At 43.2% G+C, this 27,678-nt stretch overlaps 2 protein-coding genes across 2 annotated transcripts in view; both read left to right on the top strand.

The window, feature by feature from the left end:
• Window positions 1-1,820: 1,820 nt before the first annotated feature.
• Window positions 1,821-5,634, top strand: klhl42 (kelch-like family, member 42). The gene is made up of 3 exons (XM_034162937.1): window positions 1,821-2,836; window positions 3,862-4,055; window positions 4,167-5,634. Exons 1-3 carry the CDS (start codon window positions 2,073-2,075, stop codon window positions 4,613-4,615), a joined length of 1,407 nt encoding a protein of 468 aa, XP_034018828.1. The 5' UTR covers window positions 1,821-2,072; the 3' UTR covers window positions 4,616-5,634.
• Window positions 5,635-8,960: 3,326 nt separating this feature from the next.
• The window catches only part of nrip2 (nuclear receptor interacting protein 2), a 36,811-nt gene continuing 18,093 nt past the window's right edge, over window positions 8,961-27,678 (top strand). The window contains exons 1-2 of the mRNA XM_034163140.1: window positions 8,961-9,105; window positions 9,147-9,349. Of these exons, the coding sequence (XP_034019031.1) occupies window positions 9,194-9,349 (156 nt within the window). The 5' untranslated portion in view covers window positions 8,961-9,105; window positions 9,147-9,193. The remainder of the gene's footprint in view (window positions 9,106-9,146; window positions 9,350-27,678) is intronic.

Genomic DNA, 27,678 nt, shown 5'->3' on the forward strand with positions numbered 1-27,678 from the left:
AATTTACAAAATGAATATAAAGGAAATGGTGCTGGTGCACAGGACAGGAGGGTTTCAGAAACAGACATCACACCCATCTCTGGATGGAGCCGCACCTCAAACAGAGAGAGAGAGAAAAAAAAACAGAATCAGGCATCAGAAAGACAAGAAATACTGTATAATTTGTCAGCATTAAACAACAAAAAGAACAAAAGAAATACTAAGGTGATCACCGGCCACTAGCCATAAGCTTCACTAAAAGATCCAGACTTTAGATAAAGTTGAGGCCGTGGCACGCTCAGTTTACTAATAAAATGAATTTAAAAGAGTAAAAAGCATAGTAACATACTATGTCAGTATGCTAGTCATACGAAAGGGAAAATAAGTGTGTCTTAAGTCTGGACTTAAAAGTCTCTACAGAATCTGACTGTTTTATTGATGCAGGGAGATCATTCCACAGAACAGGGGCACGATAAGAGAAAGCTCTGTGACCCACCTAATGCCAATCACATAATGTATTTTTCACATAATGTATGTCAGAACTTGGTGAGAAGAATTCAAATATTTTATACACTTTGACTTTCAATGGTTTTCTTGTACTGTTAAGCATTTGGGAAGCAGAATTATGTTACAATGTGTTATGGAACATCAAGTCAAAATCTCATTTATTTCCTCAATATATTGGTTTACTAAGGTTACAATTGGGGCTAAAAAGAAAATGTCAATAAATTGAAAAAATAACTATTTTAAAGAAGCGCTTAGTAATTTTTGTTATTGTGAGGATTTTGAAATGCATTTTTATTATATATCTTTTATTATATTTATTTATTTATTTATTTGCAAATCACCTTTGCATATAAATGATCTTTCAAACTTCATTAATTGGACATTTTTTTGTGTGTTTAATAAAAACGTTTTCCACCCAAGCAAAGGATACCTCATGGTGTGTCAATTTTGTTCTACTTAAATTAGACCATGAATGTCTACTTTTAATGTAATCATTTTGTCTTCCTTTTCAACATTGCTATTAAATAAATAAAACATGTTTTTGTAATTTTCATTTACTAGTAGCAAAGATTGTCCTGTCTTTATTTTGAAGGTTTTTCCCATCTCATTCTACCTGACTCTGTATTTTTACTCTGTGACGCCACAATGTAACGACGTCATCTTGACTGACAGCTCACAGACAACTGAGCTGATCCGAAACACAAAAACTAACCGTACATAAAGAACATCGTGTGACCAAACAGAAATATATATTCAAAAATATAATTAGAGGCACAATAAAGACAGACGTATATATAAACATATATAAATACACACACACACACACACACACACACACACACACACATATATATATATATATGTTTAAACTTAATATCCACTGTCACAGTCCAACAAAAGGGACATCATAACATTTATTTTACTTTAAGAAATAAGTGGAACACCTTGATTATGTACATTAGGTGAGAATAAAGCATTATTAGAATAAGTTATTCTAATAATTTTGACAATTAAGAATTGAAAAACATTTATTTCAGTGCTTATTACTCGAGTAATGATTTCATTATTATTCGTAGTAGTTGTATTTATTTATTTGTTGAGATGTTATGGCCACATCTCAACAAATAAATCAATACAACTACTATTACGAAACCTCCCCCCGCCACATTTCTCCATGTAATTTGAAGTTGCGTTAGGCAGGGCATCAGGCGTAAAACTTGTCCCAAATCACCCCGAGAGAAAACAAAGGAGCAGTCAAAGGGACTTATTCTAATCTGCTGGAAGACATGGTTGAACCGATAGGTGGCGGTAGCGCACGAGTTCAACATCTTCAGGTCAAGAAGAAGTAAAGAAGCGTAAACAAACTCTAAAGTTGACAATTTTCCACCGTTCGAAAGATAAGTGCGAAAATGTAATTTCAGAATAGAAAATCTATAACGCGCAGGAAATATCCGTAGACATCGGGGCGACTTTATGTGGAGGGAGCTAGCCGCAAGTTGTTCCATGGTGACCTGCGGGCCGAACCTGACCATATATAGGCCGGAGACATGTGAACGCGTTCCGGAGGCTTGGAGCAGAAAGCCAGCATGTCGTCCGAGCAGGTTATTGCGATCGTCGTGGATGACAAAACCTACGAGGTGAGCAAGAAGAAGCTGATCGAGGAGAGCGACTACTTCCGAGCCCTGTACCGATCCGGGATGAGGGAGTCCACGGAGGACTCGGTCCAGCTGCAGGGGCTCAGCGTGCCCGGTCTGGAGCTGGTCCTCGAGTTCATCAACACGTCCAAGGTGCAGGTTATCAAAGAGACTCTAAAGGACCTGATCGAGACCGCGTCCTTCCTGCAGGTCACGTCCATCCTGAAGCTGCTGTCGGCGGAGATCCGCCTGGAGAACTGCGTGGAACTCTGCAGCCTGTCTGAGGTCTACGGGGCCCACGAACTCCGTGGGGCCTGTCTCCAGTTCATGAGCTGCCACTACCACCCCATGCTGAGGAGTCCCGAGTTCAGCAACCTGTCCACGTCTGTCAGGGACCAGGTCCGGGAGATGAGGATGAGGGGCACTGCCTCCTTGGTGGTCATCGGAGGCTTCAGCTGTCTGTCCAAGGACGTGGTCGGTCAGGACGAGTCCTGGTCCATGCTAATATTCGGGGAGTTGGAGCGACGCTGGAAGCCGCTGGCAAACAACATGCCTCCTGATATGATCAACGTCCGCGGATCCGGATCAGCTATCCTGGATAACTACCTGTTCATCGCCGGGGGCTACAGGATGACGAACCAGGAGATTTCAGCGGTGCACTGCTACAACCCCTGCATGAACAACTGGAGCCAGGTGGCCTCCCTCAACCAGAAGAGGCAAGACAATACTGTGCCAACCTGACGGCCTGTGGGCCAGTTACAGACCTCCAACAACTAGTTTATGGCCACTGACATGTCACTGTTCTGGGCAGTTTGTTAAGGTGGATAAACTTGTAAGATTTTGTGCTCCTGAAACTGCCCCCCGCCTCCCCTCCTGGAATGTCTCGCTGTGCTTCAGAACAAAGCTCAAAATGAACAACTACTGAGCAGCTTCACAAATTGACAAAAAATGGTTTAGAGTTGATTCCCCCCACCCTTTCCTGAAATGCATTAATGGTCTGGAAGTTTGAGAAATATTTCCACATCTGGGCACCTGCTTCATGTACTTCTATAAGTCCTGCATGGCACTGTAATTCTTAAATGGTCTGGGTCCAGTTCTGGAATTTTCCACCTCTGCATACAGTCTGGAGTTAATTGTTTTCATTCCTGATTGTTTGTATAATGTCGCAAATGGCACAATGTCCATGTAACTTTCTTAGAATCCTTCAAGTCCTTTGTTTATAAACAGTTAGCATTCATAACTAAGTTGATATTAAGTTAACTATTTATTGATCAGTTAAAACTCAATCAGATGTGAGGATGTGCTTATTTTAGTTTTGAATTCTTATTCTTGTTTTTCTGTTTGTTTGTAACCTGTCTGAAACAGTTTCCAAACTATTCCAAACCAAAGGTGACAAAAAGCTTTAAACTGTTTTTAAGACGTGTCACGGTTCTTCAAAAACATGGTTAAACCTGAGATAATTTTATTTTGCACTGGTTAAATGGCTCAAAACCAATATTATGTCATTGTAGATCAACTTTAATCTGGTTAAATAAACCAGTTCTGATTTTAAAGACTTTAATCTGTGTGATCTACAGAAAACCAACTGAATTTCCATATTCCCCAACTTGGACTTTGAGGAAACTGTTTTAAAACAGCTCTAAGTCGAAGGTTAATTGCCTTTTAAATTCTTAATTTTCAGACTCTGACCTCAGATCTCAGCGTACAGGTCAACAGTGTCCCTGTGCATCGTCTCTTTCAGGTCCAACTTCAAGCTATTGGCTGTTGAGGGGAAGCTGTACGCTGTGGGAGGTCAGTGTCTGGGCACGGTGGAGTGTTACAGTCCAGAACAGGACTGGTGGACCTGTGTGTCCTCGCTGCCTGACCCACTGGCTGAGTTCTCGGCCTGTGAATGCCGGGGAATGATCTACGTGATGGGCGGATACACAGCAAGAGGTATAAAGCACCACGTAACAGAAAATCCAGGTCACAAACGACCGGCAGGTCTTGAGTGTTTGTAGAAGCAGTGGTTGGAATATTCACTTATTCATTTATTTTTGTCTGCAGACAGAAACATGAACATCCTCCGGTATTGCCCCACGTCTGACACCTGGACAGTGTTTCACTCCTCCTCCACACACGTCCGTAAACAGCAGATGCTCTCGGTGGAGGACACCATTTACCTGGTTGGAGGTTATACCCAGGAGCTGGTGCCTTGGCGGCAGTGGCGAGCCAGCCCAACAGAGGACATGCTGACGGTGCAGTCCTACAACATCACCACTGGGGACTGGGTCCTGCTGAAGGAGAACATGACCAGGTCGGGCCTGAACCTGACCTGCACGCTGCACAATGACGGCATTTACATCATAAGCCGGGACAGCACATCTTCCAGGCTGGGGAACCGCGTTTTCCTCAAGTACAACATCTTCTCAGATGCGTGGGAGCCCTTCAGATTCTTCCCGGGTCAGGGTCAGAACTTACTGCTGTGTTCACTGTACCTACCCAACACGTTGTGATGGTCAGGACTGGTGGGGTGGGTACCCAGTGTCTGGTGGTGGGTTGAGGGTTTGTGCCTCAGTGACACCTGCAACAGCAGCCTCTTTGATGATTCATCATTCATAGTTAGGAAATGGTAAAAAATAAAAAAGTGATCATCACATTTTCTTACAACCAGAGGGGGCAGCAAAACACACTTAAAGACATTCACAGAGTTTAACAAAAATAAAAAAAATCAAATGTAACCAGTTTAAAAACTGTTCAGCATTTTGTTCAAAGCTCCTTAAACCAGTCTACTACCATTGATGTAGAACTGTTTAAACCAGATTTTGTATCATCAGATTAAAGTATTTTAAGATGCTTAAAGGTGAAAACTGATTTAAAATAATTTAAACCAAATTCAAATGTCTGACTTAGAACAGTTTAATTCACTAATTTGATCAATTATTTCAATTTGTGTGTGGAGAGACATTTTTAAGAAAGCTGAAATAAGAACACAGATGAGATTCTGATTTTTCCACAGCACCACAAACACTGGCTGACTGTTGTCCTAAACTACTGCTTACTGGTTACCAAATATTAAGTGCCACAGCACCCTTTGGATGCCAAAAATTAAACTGTTATTTTAGCATTTCTTTCCAATATCAAGAAATGTCTTTTAAAAAATGAGCAGCGTAAAGTTTTCTGCCCTCACAAAGAACTTGAACATAAGACTGAGATGTCTGTTAGCTTTTTTTGTGTGTGTGTGTTAAAGTTTATTTTATGAAATCCATTTCATTCTACTGTGTGGCTGGTTGGGGGGAAGTAATTCTCACCACTGACCAGGAGGAGCACTGCTGCTTCAGCATTAACAGTTCATTCATACAGGGTCAAGGGTCATAGCCTTGGCCACAGAAAAGTGTTGTGCTCACATAGTGAAGTATAGCGGAGACGTTTGGTCTTTTTGATCTGCGGCATCATAAAAACACACTTCGTCTGTGGGCTGAGACATTCCTGATGTTTACACTGCAGTGCTGCTTGTTCACCAAGACCAAAAAAATTTACACACTTATTGCACTTCTGTATTTTCACAGCTGATATGTTGTTGGTTTTGTATGTTTGGGGAATTCCTTGAGTTGGGTGTAAAGTGTCTCAGAAAGTGTTTCAATGTGCTGGTTGTGTACACAGTCTAATTTTTCACCCACTAAAGGTCAAAGTGCAGGAGCGTGACATTAACAAAGTACGCCTCCTGTAAACTCAGATTTAAAATACAGTAGAACACCAAGTGCAAGACTCCAGGTCTTATATACAGGCCTGTTATACTACACTAGAGCTCTTGGCAAAATTCTATTGTTAACTACATTAATGGTAAATGTCCACCAGGTGGAGATATTGCTCCATCTTAAGAACCTTGAGTTCAGGCTGCTGGAGGACACAGTGAACCTGTTGCAAATAGTAGTAGAAAAGCTAAACAAATGTTCACCACAATCTGACCAGTTTATCTTAATTACCTGTCCTTTTAATCTGGAGAAGTGTGAGCAAATAACCAAAAACTGCTGAATTTCAGTTTCAGACACTTGAACCGTGTGTGAACATAAAGGAACCTGTGTATTAAAAACAACTCTAACAGTTTGATGTTTTGTTATTTGAAGCTTTGGGCCATTGTGAAAATAAAGATGCTCTTCAGGGATCTGATGTGGACTTATTATTTTTTTAAATACCTGATTTTCCCATCGTCGCACCACATACTGGAGAAGAGAAAGGCATCAGGTCAGGTTCAAACCTACAACCTTCTTTCTCTACTGAACTACAACCTGATCAACAAATCAGAATATCTTTCATCTCCACATGTCCCAGTCATAAGACACTCAAAAAAAAATTTTTTTTCTGTCACTGATCATGTACCTGATAATAAAGCAGATGTCGCCTTGTGATGAACAGCTTAAACTGGGTTCTGTCAGTCATTCATGGTGGATGGCAGAGCGACGGTCGTGGAAATCGATTCTGGGCCTGAGTGGTTGACACAGATCCTCTGTGTAAGGTCAACAGGGTCGTCTGAGGGCATCACCGCTCGGGATCATAAGATTAGATTAGACTCGATTAGATTTATTGGTCCCCATAGGGAACTTTGTCTTCACCGACTGTACAATACATTGTACATAACAACATAGACAATAGCACATCACAGGAAAGACATCAACAATAGCACAGCACAAGATAGACAACACGGACATCCACAATAACACTGATAACAGCAATACAATGGCAGACCGACTGGTCAGTGGGGCGTGCTGTTAAGGGCCGCTATAGCTGCAGGGATCAGGCTCCTCCCGAGGCGAGCCCTCCTAAATGTAATGCTTCTATATCTACACCCTGAAGGAAGTGGAGTGATGAATTGGTGGAGTGGATGAGTGGTGTCTTGCACTATCGAGTTTGCTATACGAATAATGGACCTGTTGTTGAATTCTATGAGGTTAGGTGTAGAGAGTCCGATGATTTTGGCAGCTATGTTTGTGATGCGTGCGAGTTTGGCCCGGTTTGTGACAGAAAGCATGGGAAAGAAACATGAGGAACAGTACAAAATAATGGGTTGAATGATACTTTGATAAAGTAACAACAGCAAGTGGGGTGCAACGTGTAGTCCTTTTGAGTTTGCGGAAGACTGACAGCCTTTGTTGGCTTCTTTTTTTGAATGTCCTTGGTGTGCTGATCAAAGGTGAGTTTATTGTCCAAAGTTATTCCTAGGTATTTGAAAGTGCCCACTGCCTCAACTATTTGTGTGTTTATGATTGTGGGAAGCTGGGGTGAGGGAGGGGCTGACCAGAAGTTCCTTTGTTTTATTGACATTTATTTGGAGATGGTTGTCCGTACACCATTTGGTGAAGTGAGTGATTGTGTTGTGGTAGTCCAGGGAGGATTGATTTTCTGAAGGGAGTGTGAGGATGGCTGTGTCGTCTGAATATCTGAGGTATGATATGGCTGGTGAGATGCATTGGCAGTCATTGGTGTAGAAAATGTACAGGAACGGCAGATGATCAGTGACAGACTGAGCTGTGACGTCTAACAGCAAAACCAGAAGATGGCGATATTTGTAAAGTGATGACCTTTTTATGTATTTTATTACCTGGACTTCGGAAATTAAAAATAAATTTAAAAAAGACGATAATTTCAAGTGATATGTAACTTCAACCACACCTGCTCCTAATTTCCATCATCCATTCAACAGGTCTGTTATATTACTTAAACAAAACAAATGTTTGCCAGAATCTGGTTAGTTTATCCTTATTGACACCCTTTTAATCTGGAGTCAGACACAACAATAGCATTTATTTGGGCTTTTCTAAAACCTCGACACACACGGGTGAGACGGCACAACACCGTGAAGACAAAATGTGTTTCTGCACCCTGTACTGGAATCTTCAACTGACATCACAGGGTGGTGCAGTGCCCGTGTAGTCAGTGCACCTGCTTCCAAAACAGAAGGTTCCTGGTTCAAGACCACCTGTGCAGGTTTTCCATACAATTTGGGGTTAAATCAGGAAGGACATCCAGCATAAAACATGTCAATTCAAAATGCAGATCCATATCATACCTGCTGCATTTTACAGTTTGATCAGTGTTGTGACTGCTTATTTTACCCACAAGGGGGCAGTATTTTTCTGTGAGAGGCACATCACTCCAGGACAGTGCACGAGGCATCTACCTGCTGTGATGTCATCAGATACAACCTAAAGATTTTCCAGCACCATGGACATGCCCACTTATCACCTGGCTGTAGCAGATAGAAGGAAAAGAGGTCCTGCATTTTCCAGAGAATACGGAAGTCATTTTTTTTGTTTGTTTTTTACTAGTTGTGGAAGCTGTTGTGACTTACAGTCCAGAAAATACAGTAGGTCTAGTGTAGGCCCACTGTGGCATCAAGTGGAGTCTTGCTATCCGTGGACACGATGCCAATCCACCACAAGATACCTCCCCAAGTCAAGGTCAGTACACATCTACAGGTTGGTGGACTGGGATAAAGCAGAAGACCTGACGTGCCCAAAGACACGGACAGGTAGTGTGAATCAAACCTCATCTGTATCCTGGATGTCCAACTTCTGTCTCACAAGTCCACCTGCTCTGTGGCAGACAGATGGCCATTCAGAACCCAGGCTGGTTCCATAGTGTGTTGGATGCAGTGAATCAGATGCTTCCAGGCTAAAAACGGACTCTTTCTGAATTTGTTCTTTCTACTCTTTCTTTTTTTTAACCTGCAGTGTCTGAGACAGAACACATTCAGGCAGTGTCTCATGTAACTGTGCAGAAAATGTGGGTTTTATGTGCTGGGTGGTGAAGTGAAGTGAGCATGCGTCTGTGCAGAGGACTGAGAGAGAGAGAGAGAGAGAGAGAAAAGGACACAGCACAGGGGGAGGAGAAACGTCTTGTTCCTGTTGTGTGCAGGCAGATCCTGAGTGTGATGAAGATGCATGTCCACATTAGAGGAGCATCCTGGAGAGGACAATAGCTCGTCCTCCTACTGACGGATTACAGCCGGCTAGTGGTGAAGATCAGCAGCACAAAGGGCACCACACGGTGCTGCTTGGCTCAAACTGTCTCACATCGGGCTCCGAGCCGTGACCATGAGCGAGGCAAAAAAAGGTGAGATAGCCATCCGGGACAAAGCCATCCTGCACCAACAGAGGCGTCTGAAGCAGGCCACCCAGTTCACACACAAGGACTCAGCTGACCTCCTGCCCCTGGACGGACTCAAGAGACTGGGCACGTCCAAAGACTTGGTGAGTAGACTGAATGAAAATGTCCGAGCTGCTGTCTGTGCTGCCAGGTGCTGGAGGGGTATCAAACATGAATGAGCCATCTGTGAGGAGAATGACACACGCGATGACTGTCGCCTCACGTTTAGTCAAGACTCAGCAGGAGCTGCTGCTCAGAATTTAAAGAGTGATTTGAAAGCAGGTCGGAGTGGCCGCGTTTGGTGCCGTTAAGAGCAGCGCTGGAGGGGAAACCGGGTTTGTCCGAGGAGTGCAGCGTGCATACAAAGGAGCTGGTGCTGTCCAAGTGAATTACACAACAGACGGCTGTGCACAGGCCACACACTCACCACACACACAGACTGTCTGTATTTATGTACAACTGACAGCTTTAATCAAGATCACTAATAACAGTTTTTTAGCAACTGATTAAAATTCAGATCGCGATCAGCAGCAAAATGCACTGAGATCTTCCTCTTGATGAGACTCATCATCTCACTGAGTTTCTTGAAGATGAGATCAAAGGCTTTTGAGAAACTATTTAATTTTACTGCAAAGGGCCTCAATGAAAAACAGTAAAAAAAAAAAAAAAAAAAAAAAAGGATCCAGAAACCACATTCATTGAGATTACTCAACTGACGTTCATGGAGTTCAGCTGCAAAACATCTTAGAAACATGAACAAAATGTAAAAAAAAAAGAGCTACATCTTATTACATTATAAAAGTAAAATAAATGATCCACATCTGGAGTCTGATGAACAACATGTAGTAAAACTCTGATCTTAATCTGTTTAAAACACTGCAGTTTCAGAGGACCTTAACCCGAATAAGGTCATAATCAGAGTGAGTAATAATCTAATTAAGATGTGGAATATATTATATTGTAGACATATAAAAACTTGTTTACATTCTACAATTACAGAATTATGATCAGAACAAATTTTTAAGGTTAAAAATATGTTCAGATTTTACTGTTGTCATCCTATAACTATAGAATTGCCACCTGATACAGATTATCACAGCATATTGCAGTTTCAACAGTATTTTGCAATGTGAGACAGAGGGGACTTAATGCGGACACGAGACATTTCAACAATATAAACCAGAATTTTCTTTAAACAACTTGTGTAAACACCATAAACTAAATGTGGTTTTATTTACATAGAATAAGATCAATAATTCAATTATTGCTGTCCATGCAGACATTATTCCACGGGCCGTGGTGGAGATCAGGTCAGGTCTGGGAACATGCTTTGGTGGCGCTCGTTGCCACATCCACAAAACTGTTGCCATCCAAGACCCAATGATCTGCTGCCATAAAGTGAAATGTGGGTGTGTCCTTAACCTTCTCCAGCCACTGAGGTTCTCAACACAGAGGCACCTGCATGTTGGATCATGACCAGAGAAACGCACCACATGACCAAGAAGTGGCAGCAGATGTTCCCTCACAGTGTCAGTGATCCTCTTCATGTTAGTGTCACTTAGCAACTGTTCTTTTGAAACAAAGTCATTCCAGCAGGACCCAAGGATCCTTCAAGAAGACCTTTAATGGATCACTGGTTGAAATCCAAGTCTCATAACCATACAGTAAGACAGGAAGCACCAGGGCCCTAAAGACTTGGACCTTCATTCTCCAGCAAAGATATCAGCATCACTAAACACCTCTGTCCATAATTCTCATGAGTACGTAAGATCTTCCCAGCTATCTCTTGAGCTCCAAAGCTGAGGACTCAGAGACATGTCTGTCTCTACAAGTTCAACACTTTTCCACAGACACATACACCTCAGACAGTCCAGGAAGTCCTTTGATGGCAATAAAGTAGTCTGTATGAAATCAATAAAAAAAATTTGCTTTAGAGGGACACTTACAATTTTCAGTCAAAATTGGACGTGGAGATATGAACAGACGGACAATGATCACAGAACCTCCTTGGCAGAGGGAATCAAATCTAATCTGTTACAGTCAACACTGAATATCCTTCCACCACCAGTCTGACACTAAACGGACTTCAACGACAGTAAAAATACTCCAAAAACAATCCTTTATGGGAATAAAAAGGCTCATTTCATCTCAAGAAACAATATGTAAACGTCAACTCCATGTTTTTATCTCCAAACTGAAGATCGGAAAGCTGACACACACACACACACAATGCAGAATGAAAGACCTCCAACCTCTTCACTCCCACTTCACATTTCTTCACTAAATGAAGCCGTTACACTCCAGCGATGACGCTGGAGCTCTGGGTAATAATAACCATTTATTACGCTGCCATCTCCACCTCGTCTGACACAGCTCTGATTTGGGTGGCAGCGTCCCAGATTCCCCAGAGCACTCCAAGAACCACCACAATCTCTCTGGCAGGAGGAGTGAGCAGGAGCAGGAGCAGCGCGCTGTGAGTTTATGTCTGCCAGCTTTAAATACCAACAGGCGCTGCTTAAACAGCTCCCCCCCCGCCAATAACGGGTACGTTTAGACCATTTTCCTCCGTTTGAGTGAACACACTGAACATCAGACGAAGGCTCTGGAGATGAAAGAAACTGACAAGCAAGCTCATGTCAAGCTACACGTACCTCCAGAACCACACACGTTGAGAGAGAATGAAGAAGCGCCTGTTTCGAGCACGTTTATACAAAATCCTTTCTGCGAGGTTGTGCATGTTAGAGTGTAAACACTGCTAAATGATCAGAATGTAACATTTTACTTCTCTAATTCAGTACATTTGTTTTGGAAATTTTTGGAAAAGTAGTGGAAGTCTCTCAGTGTCAAAGGCAGACCTGGAAGAACATCTGAAAAATTCCTGCACAGATGACCGACACCAGGAAGAAGCTACGCTCCCACTGGACATGCCATCAATCAATCCACCAAAGCACGAGCTGGATATTAGTCCATCCAGGTGGAGTGAAGTAGAACAAACCGTGCGTCGAGCAAGGGCTGCATCATCTCCAGGTTCCAACCGAGTTCCATTCAGGCTCTATAAGAATGCACCAGATGTCCTGCGATTTGTCTGGAAACTGATGAGAGTTGTCTGGCAAAAGAAGGAGATACCAACATCCTGGCGGAGAGCTGGAGGGATCCTTATCCCCAAGGAAAAGGACTCGTCAGAGATCGGGCAGTTCCAACAGATCAGCCTTCTAAACGTGGAGGGAAAAATCTTCTTCAGTGTGGTCGCTCACAGGTCGCCAAAAAGGGGGAACAGATCTTCATGTGGTGTTCCTGGATCTTGCGAACGCCTTTGGCTCAGTCCCTCACAACCTCCTGTGGGTAGCCTTTGACTACTTCAGAGTCCCAGCAGCTCTCACAACCCTTGTCAAGGCATACTTTCAAGACATCCAACTCTGCATGACAACAGCAGAGTATACAAAAGCCTGGCAACACCTGGAAGTGGGAATTATGGCCGGCTGCACCATCTCCCCGTTGACCTTCACCCTGGCCATGGAGGTCATCATTTGGGCCTCTAGATGGACAGTTGGCGGACAGCTAATAAGACCTGGGCTGAGGCTGCCACTGGTCAGAGCCTACATGGATGACCTCACAACTCTCACCACAACCAAGGTTTGCACTGTACTGCTATTAGGAAAGCATCGAGCAGGCTCGCATGAAGATCAAACCGAGCAAGTCCAGAAGCATCTCCATCATCAAGGGAAAGCTGTCAGACCACCGCTTTCACATTGGCGAGGAACCCATTCCAACTGTTTCCGAGAAGCCAGTGAAAAGCCTAGGTCGTTGGTATGATGCCTCCCTTAAAGACAAAGAGCAAGTGGAGCAGCTCAGGAAGGAAGTAGCCAGCGGTCTGGAGAACATCGACAGAACCTTGCTTCCTGGCAAGCTGAAGCTCTGGTGCATGCAGTATGGGCTACTTCCTCGTCTCCTATGGCCACTAACCCTCTATGAAGTCCCGCTCTCAAAGGTGGAAAAGCTGGAGAGACTGGTCAGCTCATATGTAAGGAGGCGGCTTGGCTTTCCTAGGTGCTTCAGCAGTATTGGACTTTATGGCAAAGGGATGTTACAACTGCCCATTTCCAGTCTGACAGAGGAGTACAAGTGCGCCAAAGTCAGGCTGGAGATGATGTTACTGGATTCGAGTGATCCAGTTGTAGCCCAAACTGCCCCCATCCTGGCCACTGGTAGGAGGTGGACCCCGCTGGCTGCAACTGAGCGGGCAAAGGCGACACTCAGACACAAAGATATTGTGGGCCGAGTGCAGGAGGGGAGGAGTGGTCTTGGACTTGGGGCCAGTAGACCAGTGTGGAGCAAGGCTTCTCCATCTCAGAGACACAAGCTGGTGGTCCAGGAGGTACATCAGGAGGAGGAAGCAGGAAGGTGCACCAGGGCTGTGGCGCAGGCGAAGCAAGGGAAGTGGATGGCATGGGAAGGACTGGAGAAGAGGAAGATCTCCTGGAAAGAGCTATGGGAGATGGAGGCATTCAGGGCGAGCTTTACCATCAGGGCTGCCTATGATGTCCTGCCTTCCCCCGCAAACCTAAGCCAGTGGTACGCTGAAGACCCAACGTGCCCTTTATGCCCAAGTCCAGCAACACTGAAGCACATCTTAGTGAGATGCAAGGCCAGCCTCACCCAAGGCCGTTACACCTGGCGGCATAAACAAGTGCTAAAGTGTCTTGCGGCAGTGTTGGAAAGTCGGCGGACAAGCGTGAATGCCCTTCCTTCCCCTTCATCCCAGTGGCAGCCAACATCATTTGTTCGGGAGGGCGAGCAGCAAACCAACCTTAGAACTGCAAGGTCAGAAACTGGTCAGCTGGGCAGCGCGGGACTGGAAGCTACTGGCAGACTTGGACAAGAAACTGTGCTTCCCAGCGGAAATCACAACCACCAACCTGCAACCAGACCTTGTCCTGTGGTCATCCTCGTTCAAGCTCGTTTACATCATCGAGCTCACTGTGCCCTGGGAGGGCGCAGTGGAGGAAGCCTATGAGCGAAAAAGGTTGAGGTTCGCTGAACTCGCAGCTGGTGCACAACATCAAGGCTGGAATGTGAAGGTACACCCAGTGGAGGTAGGCTGCAGAGGATCTGTAGCCACCTCAACATCCAGGCTGCTCAGGGAGTTGGGAGTATGAGGGAAGGCACATCAGCAGGCAGTCAAAGACCTCTCTGCCGCTGCTGAAAAGGGAAGTCAGTGGCTGTGGATGAAGAGGAAAGATTCTGTCTGGGCCTTCAAGTGAGCTGATGGCATCCAGGGAGTGAACCTGGGACGCTGGGACTCACTGCTGAACCCTCTGGAGGTGTCGTGGGCTTATCAGCGAAACACCCAAGAAGGAGGGCGCCCGCTTGACAACCCAAAGGATGCCATCACTCAATTGACCATCCCATGGAGTCTCGTCTGTGCCTCAAGTAGTCATTAAGGGATATCAACATCAAGTCCTATACAACAGATTACCATTTGACTTGGGGCCCCTCAAATCCTGTGTCAAACCAGTTGTAACCAACCTTGGAGTAAAAATTGATTCAGCTCTTAAAATGGAGAAGCAGATAAATATAGTAGTGAGAAATGGCTTCTTTCAGTTGAGGCAACTCTACAAAGTTAAGCCTTTTTTATCTTGTCAAGATTTAGAGAGAGTCTTGCATACATTTGTAACCACTCGCCTTGATTATTGTAATGCCCTTTATGTTGGTATTGATCAGGCTTCGCTATCGTGTTTACAAATGGTCCAGAACACTGCTGCTCGTCTCTTGACAGGAACACGTAAATGTGAGCACATTACCCCTATTCTTGCCTCCCTACACTGGTTGCCTGTCTATTTTAGAATTAATTTAAAAATTTTATTGTTTACTTTTAAAGTTTTGAGTGGCTTGGTTCCCACATATCTGGCAGACCTCTTACATATATACACCCCTCAAAGGTCTCTCAGATCAGCTGACCAGTTACTTCTTTCTGTCCCCAAGTCGAGACTGAAACACAGGGGTGACCGAGCTTTTGCTGTGGTGGGCCCCAAACTATGGAATGAGTTGCCTTTGGAATGTTGCCTTTGGCTCCTTCACTAGAGGTTTTTAAGTCTCGCTTAAAAAATATCTTTTCTCTAAGGCATTATAAAATTATTCATATTTTAGTCAGTGGTAGTCATGTTGGTCACATTTTTACAATTTTTTTGTTTTATCTGTGTTGTATTTTATTAATGTCTTATTTGGAAAGCACTTTGTCAACTTTGTTGTTCTTTTAAAGTGCTCTCTAAATAAAGCTGGATTGGATTGGATTTGTCTGCAGAAACAGTAGGTCTCCCTCACTGACAACCACACCTGCTCCTAATCCATCATCAGTCCAACATCCACTATTATAGCAAGTGGCAGACAGGAATATGTGATATTAGCAGTGGTGGGTGGAGTTAAGATAACATCTTATTAGGAAAGGTAGGTTCTTTGGATTAGCGGATTAGCTTTTCAGATAATTATGAAAAAATAACAGACCATTTAGCTTCCATTAAATTCTAGTTTGGTTAACATTCATTCATTTATTTTTTTATACCCACTTAGTCCAACTCAAGGGTCACGGGGTTGGAGCCTATCCCAGCAGTCATAGGTCTCGAGGCGGGGTACACCCTGGACAGGACGCCAGTCCGTCGCAGGGCATGTATGGCTAACACGTCTTTAAAAAATAAGTTGTTGGGGAAAGTGTAGTGACACGGACCCACAACAGGGGGCGCAAATGAATGGTCAATAGATGAGCCAAAAGGTAACAATTTAATGTTGTGAATGTGCACAACGATGATACAGACAATCACAGAATCTGACAGCAGTCAATACACCAAGGTGACGTGTGGGCAGGCTCGAGGATAGAAGACGTCTGTCCTGATAAGAGCCGGAACCACACGATTTCCACCGCCACAGAACCCGGAGAATACTGGAGCCGCCAAGTCCCGAATTCCCAGGTGATCACCGTCCCCGACTGTCGGATCTGGTACTGCTGGCGAGGAGCACAAACAGTGAGATGTGGGTGTGTGCACACCCAGTAACAAAAACAGTCAGAAGGTGGAAAGTCACCTCCACCTCTAATCACACACACGTGCAGCTCCTGTCAACCACTTATCTGGTTGGGGGGTGAAGCGAAGCCGTCGCTGATCACACCAAACGCCAATCCCACAGATAAGGAAACACTTACAGGAAAACGGCTGCAAAGAAGTTCAGACTGTTAGTCAATGTATTCAGTTTAGCAGAGAATTACCTTCACAGGTAGATGATATCTCGGCAGCGAGGTGGAGATGACATCCGGCTTTTATGGAGTGATGAAATGATGGGTGACAGCTGTCACTCCCGGATGTGTCCGTGGCGGCAGCGCCCTCTCGTGCCTGAAGCCCGCACTTCAGGCAGGGCGCCCTCTGGTGGTGGGCCAGCAGTACCTCCTCTTCTGGCGGCCCACACAACATAAGTTTAAAAGTTCAAAATATTTGTAAACTCTAAACTCATTCATGTTGGTTCCTGTTGGAGTTCATACACTAATCCAATAATCAAAATTGTTGCAGAGGCAACAGCCATCACCTTGAGGAGATGTAGAAGGAGATCATGCCAGAGTAAATGCATTAGTTAGATTACAACCCCTGGCAAAAATGATGGAATCACCGGCCTCGGAGGATGTTCATTCAGTTGTTTAATTTTGTAGAAAAAAAGCAGATCACAGACATGACACAAAACTAAAGTCATTTCAAATGGCAACTTTCTGGCTTTAAGAAACACTATAAGAAATCAGGAAAAATAATTGTGGCAGTCAGTAACGGTTACTTTTTTAGACCAAGCAGAGGGAAAAAAAATATGGAATCACTCAATTCTGAGGAAAAAATTATGGAATCATGAAAAACAAAAGAACGCTCCAACACATCACTAGTATTTTGTTGCACCACCTCTGGCTTTTATAACAGCTTGCAGTCTCTGAGGCATGGACTTAATGAGTGACAAACAGTACTCTTCATCAATCTGGCTCATTTGCTGTTGCCAGATCAGCTTTGCAGGTTGGAGCCTTGTCATGGACCATTTTCTTCAACTTCCACCAAAGATTTTCAATTGGATTAAGATCCGGACTATTTGCAGGCCATGACATTGACCCTATGTGTCTTTTTGCAAGGAATGTTTTCACAGTTTTCACTCTATGGCAAGATGCATTATCATCTTGAAAAATGATTTCATCATCCCAAAACATCCTTTCAATTGATGGGATAAGAAAAGTGTCCAAAATATCAACGTAAACTTGTGCATTTATTGATGATGTAATGACAGCCATCTCCCCAGTGCCTTTACCTGACATGCAGCCCCATATCATCAATGCTTGTGGAAATTTACATGTTCTCTTCAGACAGTCATCTTTATAAATCTCATTGGAACGGCACCAAACAAAAGTTCCAGCATCATCACCTTGCCCAATGCAGATTCGAGATTCATCACTGAATATGACTTTCATCCAGTCATCCACAGTCCACGATTGCTTTTCCTTAGCCCATTGTAACCTTGTTTTTTTCTGTTTAGGTGTTAATGATGGCTTTCGTTTAGCTTTTCTGTATGTAAATCCCATTTCCTTTAGGCGGTTTCTTACAGTTCGGTCACAGACGTTGACTCCAGTTTCCTCCCATTCGTTCCTCATTTGTTTTGTTGTGCATTTTTGATTTTTGAGACATATTGCTTTAAGTTTTCTGTCTTGACGCTTTGACGTCTTCCTTGGTCTACCAGTATGTTTGCCTTTAACAACCTCCCCATGTTGTTTGTATTTGGTCCAGAGTTTAGACACAGCTGACTGTGAACAACCAACATCTTTTGCAACATTGCGTGATGATTTACCCTCTTTTAAGAGTTTGATAATCCTCTCCTTTGTTTCAATTGACATCTCTCGTTTTGGAGCCATGATTCATGTCAGTCCACTTGGTGCAACAGCTCTCCAAGGTGTGATCACTCCTTTTTAGATGCAGACTAACAAGCAGATCTGATGTGAAGCAGGTGTTAGTTTTGGGGATGAAAATTTACAGGGTGATTCCATAATTTATTCCTCAGAATTGAGTGAGTCCATATTTTTTTCCCTCTGCTTGGTCTAAAAAAGTAACCGTTACTGACTGCCACAATTTTTTTCCTGATTTCTTATAGTGTTTCTTAAAGCCAGAAAGTTGCCATTTGAGATTACTTCAGTTTTGTGTCATGTCTGTGATCTGCTTTTTTCTACAAAATTAAACAACTGAATGAACATCCTCCAAGGCCGGTGATTCCATAATTTTTGCCAGGGGTTGTACAAAAATGATTTCCATGTGCTTAAATTTGTTAATAGGGTATTTAATGTGCAATTTCATTTGTTCATTTATGTTCGTCTTGATAATCTGATTGTGGCATGCTAAACCTTTTCAGTAACCTCTGTGTTTACACTACAAGACATTAAAATTTCAACTATTTAGGAGTTTTTCTGGGGTTTAGAGCCAAAACAACCAAGCCAAAGCTAAATTCATATACATCAAAGATAGTAGATAGTTGTGCACTTTAAATGTGGACAGTTGCATGATGATGATAGCTTTTGTTGTTTTTGAGTTAGTGCTTACGCAGGGATAACTCAACAAGACTAACTCACCCGCTCATCTATATGTGTCTTATACAAACCACACACTGCTGCTTCCACTGCAAGGACAAGTTTGTAAGTGCAGCTATGAGAAGTAAACTATTTACAACATTAACATTCACAGTTTTCATATGTGATGAGCACTTTTGCATTTTACCTTGAATTCATCTTTTTTAAACAAACAAATGCATTTTTTTTTTTCATTCAGGTGACGGCAGCCTGAGTCCCTGAGAAGAATCCAATATTATCCCATATATTATTATGATACTCCACATATTAATATTACAGTAGTTGGAATGAAAATGCAAGATAAGATTGTCCAAAGTGTCCATTAAATGGAAGCAGCTTAATGTACGGCTGCTCCGCCGGCAGCCTGCGATTCTTCGCCTCCCTCGGTTCTTACTGCCAATTATCTCCTGCTTGAAGATAGAATGAACCCATCAACGATTATCAGAAAAACGATCTGTGGCACCAACGTGGGCAAAGCTTGAGTTTTCAGTGGGAAAACATCATTGGGAACTTGAAGCAGGAGTGGAATTGAGACTCTGTGGAGAAAGACAACATCTCTATAGCGCCCACGTGTACTTCTACAGCCGTGCACATTACGTAAGAGAGAATCTGATCCTGCTGCTCTTTAGCCTCAGGTCACCAGCTCAGCCACGATGCACTGCAGAGTAAAGGGAGCACCAAAAGGGTAAAGTCGGCTGGACGTGGGCTTCAGCACGAGGCACATTTCATATCGCTTTACGTAACGCGGCTCGCAGCTCTGAGAGGACAGACACACCGCTGCAACAATCCACACAGCAACGGCTATTTTCAAGATCAAATGATCATTTAATTAAAAAAATATCGACTTGTTTTATCTCAAATGTGAGATTATATCCTTTTAAATTTAGATGGTTTATACCAGAGTTATTGTGGATAAATGAGAGATAATGTGGTTTTAAATGGAGACTGGTGTCCTGTCCAGGGTGTACCCCGCCTCGAGCCCTATGAGTGCCAGGATATGACTCAGAAACAATCTGAAAGTGGGTTTAAACCAGATATATTTGAGATATCTTTATGTTTTCTCCCACTTGTGATCAAACCCCAACTGATTTTGGATAAGTAAGATATGTTGAGTGATATGTATGAATGATTACAGACCCATCGCCCTGACGTCTGTCATTATCAAGTGCCTGGAGCGATCAGTCTCCCAGCACATCAGCGACTCCCTCCCTCAACCCCCACCAGTTTGTTTACAGAGCGAACTGGTCTACAGAGGACGCCATTGCCCTTACTCTCCACACAGCGCTGAGCCACCTGGAGAACAAGGCGAGGTATGTGAGGATGCTCTTCGTGGACTACAGCTCAGCATTTAACATCATCATTCTGGACATTCTCAACACCAAACTGCTGAAATTACAGATCCCCCTCCCCACCTGTAACTGGATTGAAAAGTATCTGACGAGGCCCTCACAGTCTGTGAGACTCTGCCCCCCCCCCCGCCACTCCTCCACACTCACACTCAGCACTGGTTCCCCTCAAGGCTGCGTTCTACACCTACAACTGCTCTCCAACCGATCCAACCAGCCACATTATAAAATATGTGGATGACACCACAGTGATTGAACTCATCTGCAACGGGGACAAGACAGCGTAAAGGGATGAGGTGAAGGAACTGCCGCTCTGGTGCTCAGAGGACAACCTAACCCTGAATGTCCATAAGACTGAAGAACTCATCATGGCCTTCAGGAAAAGCATACAGGATCACCTCCCCCTCCTCATAAATGGAGTACAGGTGGAAACTGTCACCAACTTCAGGTTTTTGGGCATCCACATCTCCACAGACCACTTCTGGACCTTCAACATCAGGGCTCTTGTTAAACACTACCCTAAACCTCTCTCGCTGCCCTCTGCCCATCCTGGAAAACATCACTACATCCTGCTGCCTGAGAAGAACCAAGGCCATCACAGGAGCCCCCCACACCCTGCCTACCCCCCGTTTGACCTGGTGCCCTCCAGACCTACTCCCATAAACACCCCCCCCCCCCCCCACTCAGACAACAACCAACCCAATCTACCAATCTATCTCCACCCCCCACCGCCAGTGTTCGCAATCACTGCCCTAAATGTTTACAGCCACTTTTCAAACTATAATCTATTCATATGTTTACATTCATACAGTATATATATAGCTATTTATATATAGTACTATGTACTATACAACTATATATATATATATATATATATATATATATATATGAATGAATATAACCACATGCACATGTGTCTGCAGACTGTTTTCGTGATGACAGTATGAATTTTCTAAGTGACTTGCGAGTAGTGTTAGATGCTAGTGTGTGCCACCTGGAATTTAGCAGACACCTGCCGCAAGAGGGTTCGATGGGCTCTCACAGCGTACACTCTGTCTTTCAGCTGCCGGTCTGCACAAATAGTTGTAGCAACAGGTGTACGATGTGTTTTAGGCAGCTATGATTCTAAACGTTTTGCACACAATTCCTGCTTCATGTGCACTTTATGCGCAAATCAAACAAATTTGCACTGTGTGAAGGGGCCCTAAAACCCGTCCATCAACCTTCGGCCTGCAGCTTTCTGTTCCCTCCCAGCTGTATGCTGCAGGTGACAGTATCTCTACTAGGTGTACTAAAAGTGTACTAAATTCATTCATTCATTCATTCATAAAAATGTTTGTCTTCACGTATCTGAATGCTGCTCAATATATTATCATTATTATTATTATTATTATTTACAAGTTCAAATAATGCATCTAAAACACGAGCGAGAACATAAATGTCTCCAGGTTCACTGAGACTGTGGGTACCGATCGTAAACTAGAAAACAAATTAATAAGTGCAATAAATTCCCCAACGCCCTGAATCCACTTTTAAGAGGATCCATTTGAGATGGGTGTTATGCATCAGGTAAAGTACGTCTCATCCTGCTTTTATACTCACATCTTGATTCTTCCGCGACTACTGACAACTTTCCCAGAATGCAAAGTGGCCCTTCAAAGTGCAGCAGTCAGTGTGACTGTTGGCCTCTCGGGACTTCACTTCCTTCTGTTGCCTCCAAAACTAAGCATGTAGAATTGATTCAGCTCCAGCCTTATAATAGCTCAGGGACAATGAGGTGAGCTGGAGAGGTCTGAACCTGTCTCACTCGGTGTCATCTCGAGCTGCGGCTGGGCAGTGACGCTCTGCCTCAGCTGCACACGGGAGCTAAAAATACCCTACGGAAAACAACAACAACCGAAAAACAGACAAAACAACCCCAACGACAGAACACGACTGAAGGAGGAGACAAAAACCTCCACTGAAAAACAGCTAAAGTAATGCTTGTTTGGTACCACCAGGTGTGACGCAAAACACATACATATGGCATGTTTATCCCTATACGACTGCAAAAGTACAAATCAAACTTTTCAATTCACTGATGTGAATCGCTGTCTTGATCCAGATCAAGATGTCTTTGTGGAGAATCACTCAGTCAACATGGATTTCTTCTATTTTCTGTCAAAGTATGGGCTATAAACACCATCATAAATGTTAATATAGCAGCTAACAACTATTTTCGAAAGGAAAGATTTAATGGCATAATGACGTCTTGTACAAAGAATGAAGCAACACTCCCGGTATGTGTGTTGTAATCAGAGCTTTTCTGTTAATTTCTTCTTCATATACTGACCATACATGCAAGTTTAGTGCATGTGAGTCCTGAATGTTGCAAACCATTGCACTCCCACATAGTTTTGTACATTTAAGGTGGTGGATCTTCCAAAAATTCCACCCACAAAGAACACGTTTGGACTTTAAGCTACTCAAGGGCTACAACTGCCATTCCTTCTTCTCTAAATTGGGGGGGGGTTATAGGCAAGTTGGTGCTTTGGTCTGAGATGCAGGTACTACCACGACGTCTAGTAACACTAAATCATTTATAGCTTTAAAGAAAGGGTTCTTGAAAGTCTTGAGGCAGCGCTGATCTCTAAAAGTAGTTATTTTCCAGAACAACAGCTGAGCTGATTAAAGCCTGAAAGAGATGAATTCCATACAGAAAAGCTAGTTGATAAAAGCTAGTTGCTCCTGCTGCAAAATGACATTTCAGGCCGGATGTAAGTATAGAAAGAGGGAAGGCAAAGAGATGTACAGCCAGAATGAAGATGAAGTGGAGGGAGGACAGCAGCTGTGCCATTGCTGGAGCCTTCTGGTCTTTGCGACAGGAAGTTAGCCGCTGGAGGCCTCTGTCAGAATGAGAAAGAGGACATTAGAAAGATCACGTGACAGGCTGGAGCCTGTTGGAGGCAGATAATTAGTCCGCATGGTGATTAGCCTCTCATCGGACTCACAGAGGGACAAACGAAGAGAGAAAGAGCAAATAGCTGGACGGATATCCAGAGTCAATTTGTGTGCTGGCGTCACTCACCAACAGTCGCCTTTGTGTCCCACTGGGGCCAGACTGGATTGGACTAATTAGTGTTCAGGATTCACCACAGAACAACCACCAGGAAAACCAGAATCCACTAAAGAAACAGAGGAACACAGAGTCACGTGTGTTAACCAGGTTTACACAGAAAAACAGGGGTGGTAACATCAGATCACAATTTGTTTGGTACCCAATTTAATTCAACTCTTTAAAGCTGCAGTGTGTATGATACAGTGCCACCTAGTGGTGAGGTTGCAAATTGCATTATGCTGTCACAAGCCAAAATATTTATTTCCCTTTGTTCCCTTACCTTGTGCTGTGATAATCAATAAGTATGTTCATCCATTTCCAAAAAATGATGGTTCTCAAACTCGTTAGCGTGCATTAGCCACCAGTGGACAGTGTGTAGGGGAGCAACCACCGATTCCACTTATTATTTTTTCAGTCTGTTGGCTGTGCTATAAAATGCAAAAGGTGGATTAAATATGTTCCTTTTGGGCTACTGTATTCACATGGTGGTGCAACATGGTGGCTGTTGTGGTTAAATAACAGGTCATTCGCTCTATTGAGATATCCCATAATCCCTTGCGTGCCAGAGAGTCATTGCAGTATAAACAACATAGAAAATCTAAATGAGGACAATTGCAAATGAACATTACACGACCAAAATGTAATTTTTTTTATGCTTTTCATCATGTTAGTAAGAGATGCACATGAGACCCTGAAAACGTGCTAAAACAAATATTCCAAATAATCCGTGTTTGCTACATTTAACCTGTGTGGAACTTCATGAACGCAAACCGAATTTCAGACATTTTATATATATTAATCTGGAACATACAGGACAAACAGTGTTGTAAAGGACAATAAGCAGGACGTTAAAGAGCAAACTTCAGTTTCCCCCAGAAAGACATGAACAGGAAGCGATCGCAGCTCACAGCGTTTCCCACTGAAAATAACGGAGAAACAACCTGAGCTTCTCACGTTTACATAAAACAAACACAATAACAACATTTAAAAACCCAGATAATATATTCACCAGAGTTTTAGGCACAATATACAGAGTTTTTGTTTTGATGTTCATGCTGTTGTCCGTGTGCAGCGGTTAAAGTGCAGCCTGATCACAGCATCTCAAAGCAGTTCTCAATGTTAATAACATCTTGCAGTGTGGAGAACGCTCCAAAGTTTTGTGAGATTTTGCGGGATTTGAAACCTCAATAGGGTGAATGAGACACAGAATGAGCAGTCAAATGGGTCCCTCGGAATAATTCAACCAAGAGTTAGGAACACCCTGGAGAAGCAAAGGGGAGCCCTAGATTGATAGCTTGGCCTGGTTTTTATACTTGGAGTTTGACAAACAAAAGTCCCGGGTGATATGATTAGCTGTTCTTTGGCGTCACTAACTAGTGACATTCCTTCGGTTATCATATCAGGCTGTCCTGGGTCAGAAACACAGCTGAGTCAGGAACATTCTTACATATTGACATCCCAACACGGCCTCCATGAAGGGGCCCACTTCCATGCAGTGATATGAGAAGCTCATTCAAAGCTTAAGAAAACACATAAATTCACTGTAATATACACCAATAAACAGATGGTTACAAAAGCCACATTCCATTTCTACTCATGAACACCCCTAAATTCAACACACTGTGACTTAAATTCTCATCTTTCAATATCAAGAATCTACCAATATTGGGTCTAACCTGACATTTTATTAATAATGATTTTGCACAGCTCACTTCTAAGAATCAATAAATGTCACTGTGCCTGGAAACGCTGCAGGATAAACCTGAAGAATGAGATGCAATAATCTAGACAATACAAAGAATGATATATAAATGATATGGACCAAATTCACAGTGGATGCTGTGAAAAACAGATTAAAACTCAGCAATGCCAATTCTACCTCAGCTACTTCACCAGTACAACGTGACACCGTCAAACTGAGCGTAACGACAGGTTGTTAACTGTCACACGGATAATGTTAATGGAACGCTGCCTGCCGTTATCGGCAAAGAGGGAAAAGCCACAGAGGCCACATAAAAGCTGCTATTTCAAATATCTCAGCTGTTAGTGGAAATGTGTTATGTTCTGAGAGAAGAAAGTTTCTTCCTGAACTTTCAGAAAATTCATTATATTACAAAATGTAACAGTTCAGCTAATGTCCTGTAGGACTTTATAACTATTTATACTTTTTCACTTTATCTATTTGCACTGAAAAAGGAGAAGCTGTCGCCAATCTCGTTGTACGTTTTGTATAATGACAATAAAGACGATTCTATTCTATTCTGTTCTAATGGCCCTCTGCTTTAGGGGATACACTTTGTGAGTTCCATCTGTTGTGCTAAATGTTGCTAAAGTTTGCAGTTACAGACTTGTGGGACTTTGACAATAACACAAAATCCAGATCATAATTATGCTTAAAAAAATGGTTAAAAATGGACTTTGTACAATATAACTGGTTTAACAACTCAACAGTAATAAAAAGGTGCACATTGGAAATACAGTTTGGCTCTCTGCTAGCTTGTTGTTGCTAAGAAGTTATTATTTTTTAATTTGTTTTGTTTGGCAAACTGATCCTGGATCAGCAGCTATAACACAAAAATAAAATTTACCTTCCATCTCACCTTGATGTCATGTTCAGTCTTTGTTTCATTTTAGTCTGATAAAAGTGTAGGAGGAAAACGTTAGCGTTAGCATCTGTGAAGAAACAACCTCAAACTCTCAGTCTCTTCTTACGAGGTCTGTTAGAAAAGTATCCGGCCTTTTTATTTTTTTCAAAAACTATATGGATTTGAATCACGTGCGCTTGCATCAGACAAGCTTGAACCTTCATGCGCATGCGTGAGTTTTTTCACGCCTGTCGGTTGCGTCATTCGCCTATGGGCAGGCTTTGAGTGAGCACTGGTCCAGCCCCCTCGTCGGAATTTTATTGTCAGGGAAATGGCTGAGAGACTGCCGCTTTGCTCCATGAAATGTTTTTCAGAAACTGTTAGAGACAGGCAGTTGGAAACCATTCGAAAGATTCAGATGGATTTCGGTGGAGATTCTGTCGGCGTCACACGGATTAAGGAGTGTTAAAACCTTTTTAAAGATGGCCCACAGCGGCGGAGGGCGCGCGGCGCACCGAGCGGCCATCGACAGGCTGGATCGACCAGATCATTTCTAAACTGAACGCTGTGTTGATCCGGGACATCATGTGACTACCACAGAAATGGCAAGAGAGCCGGACATAGCACTTTTGCGGAACATTCCAGTGTTACAGGAGATTTTGTAATGAAAGACGTGCGGAGGATTTCGCGCGTCGGCACGGAGCCGACTCGCTCAACAAAAAAACACCTCCGTGTTGGAAACATTTCGTAAGATTCAGACGGCTTTTCAGTCGAGTGAGTATCCGAGAAATTGTTTAACAGTTGGGCATGTTCCAACTTGTCCTGTGAGACTTCCAACATGGAGGTGTTGTGTGTCCCGCACCATGAGCGGCTGCGTCGCTACGCACGAATCCGTCCGCACGTCTTTCATTACAAAATCTCCTTTAACAGTGGAATGTGCCGATAAAGTGCTGATCCCGACCTCTTCTGAAACCTCTCTGCTAGTCACACGACGTCCTGCATCAACAGAGCCTTAAATTTGGAAGTGATCTGCTCGTTCCAGCCTGTCGATGGCCGCTGGGGGCGCGGTGCACCCTCCGCCGCCGTGGGCCGTTTTTAATCCAGTTTTAATGGTCCTTAATCCGTGTGATACCGATAGAATCTTCACCGAAAGCCATCTGAATTTTCCAAATGGTTTCCATCTGGCTGTCTGGCAGAGTTTCTGAAAAAATTTTCATGGAACAAAGAGGTAGTCACTCCACCATTCCTAAACAATAAAAATCCGACGAGGGGGGTGGACCAGTGCTCACTCAGAGCCTGCCCACAGGCAAATGACGCAATGGACAGGCGGGAAAAAACTCACGCATGCGCACGAAGGTTCAAGCTTTTCTGATGCAAGCGCACGTGATTCAAATCCATATAGTTTTTGAAAAAAATAAAAAGGTAGGATACTTTTCTCACAGACCTCGTAGTCCTACAAACTGTTCCGAGAGTGACATGTTTTACCTTCTTTTCCACTGACTGCTGAAGAAAATATAAAAAAAATATTGCACTAGCTGCCAGAAAGGACCAATGATTTCATTAACGTGTTACTAGCTGAGTCATGCTAGCACATGTTCATTTGGTTCTGTTATAGTTTGTATCCACTTTGACCTGTTATCTGTTTTATATTTGGAAAATGTTACTGTTAAATAATAAATTTCAACAGTAAATGCTGAGCTGGATAAAAATACATTTTCATTGCCATCATAATTCAATTCAGTTTGAATGGATCTGACTCAACTAGATACCAGATATGAAG

The sequence above is a fragment of the Thalassophryne amazonica genome, chromosome 22, assembly GCF_902500255.1.
Source record: "Thalassophryne amazonica chromosome 22, fThaAma1.1, whole genome shotgun sequence".
Lineage (NCBI taxonomy): Eukaryota > Metazoa > Chordata > Actinopteri > Batrachoidiformes > Batrachoididae > Thalassophryne > Thalassophryne amazonica.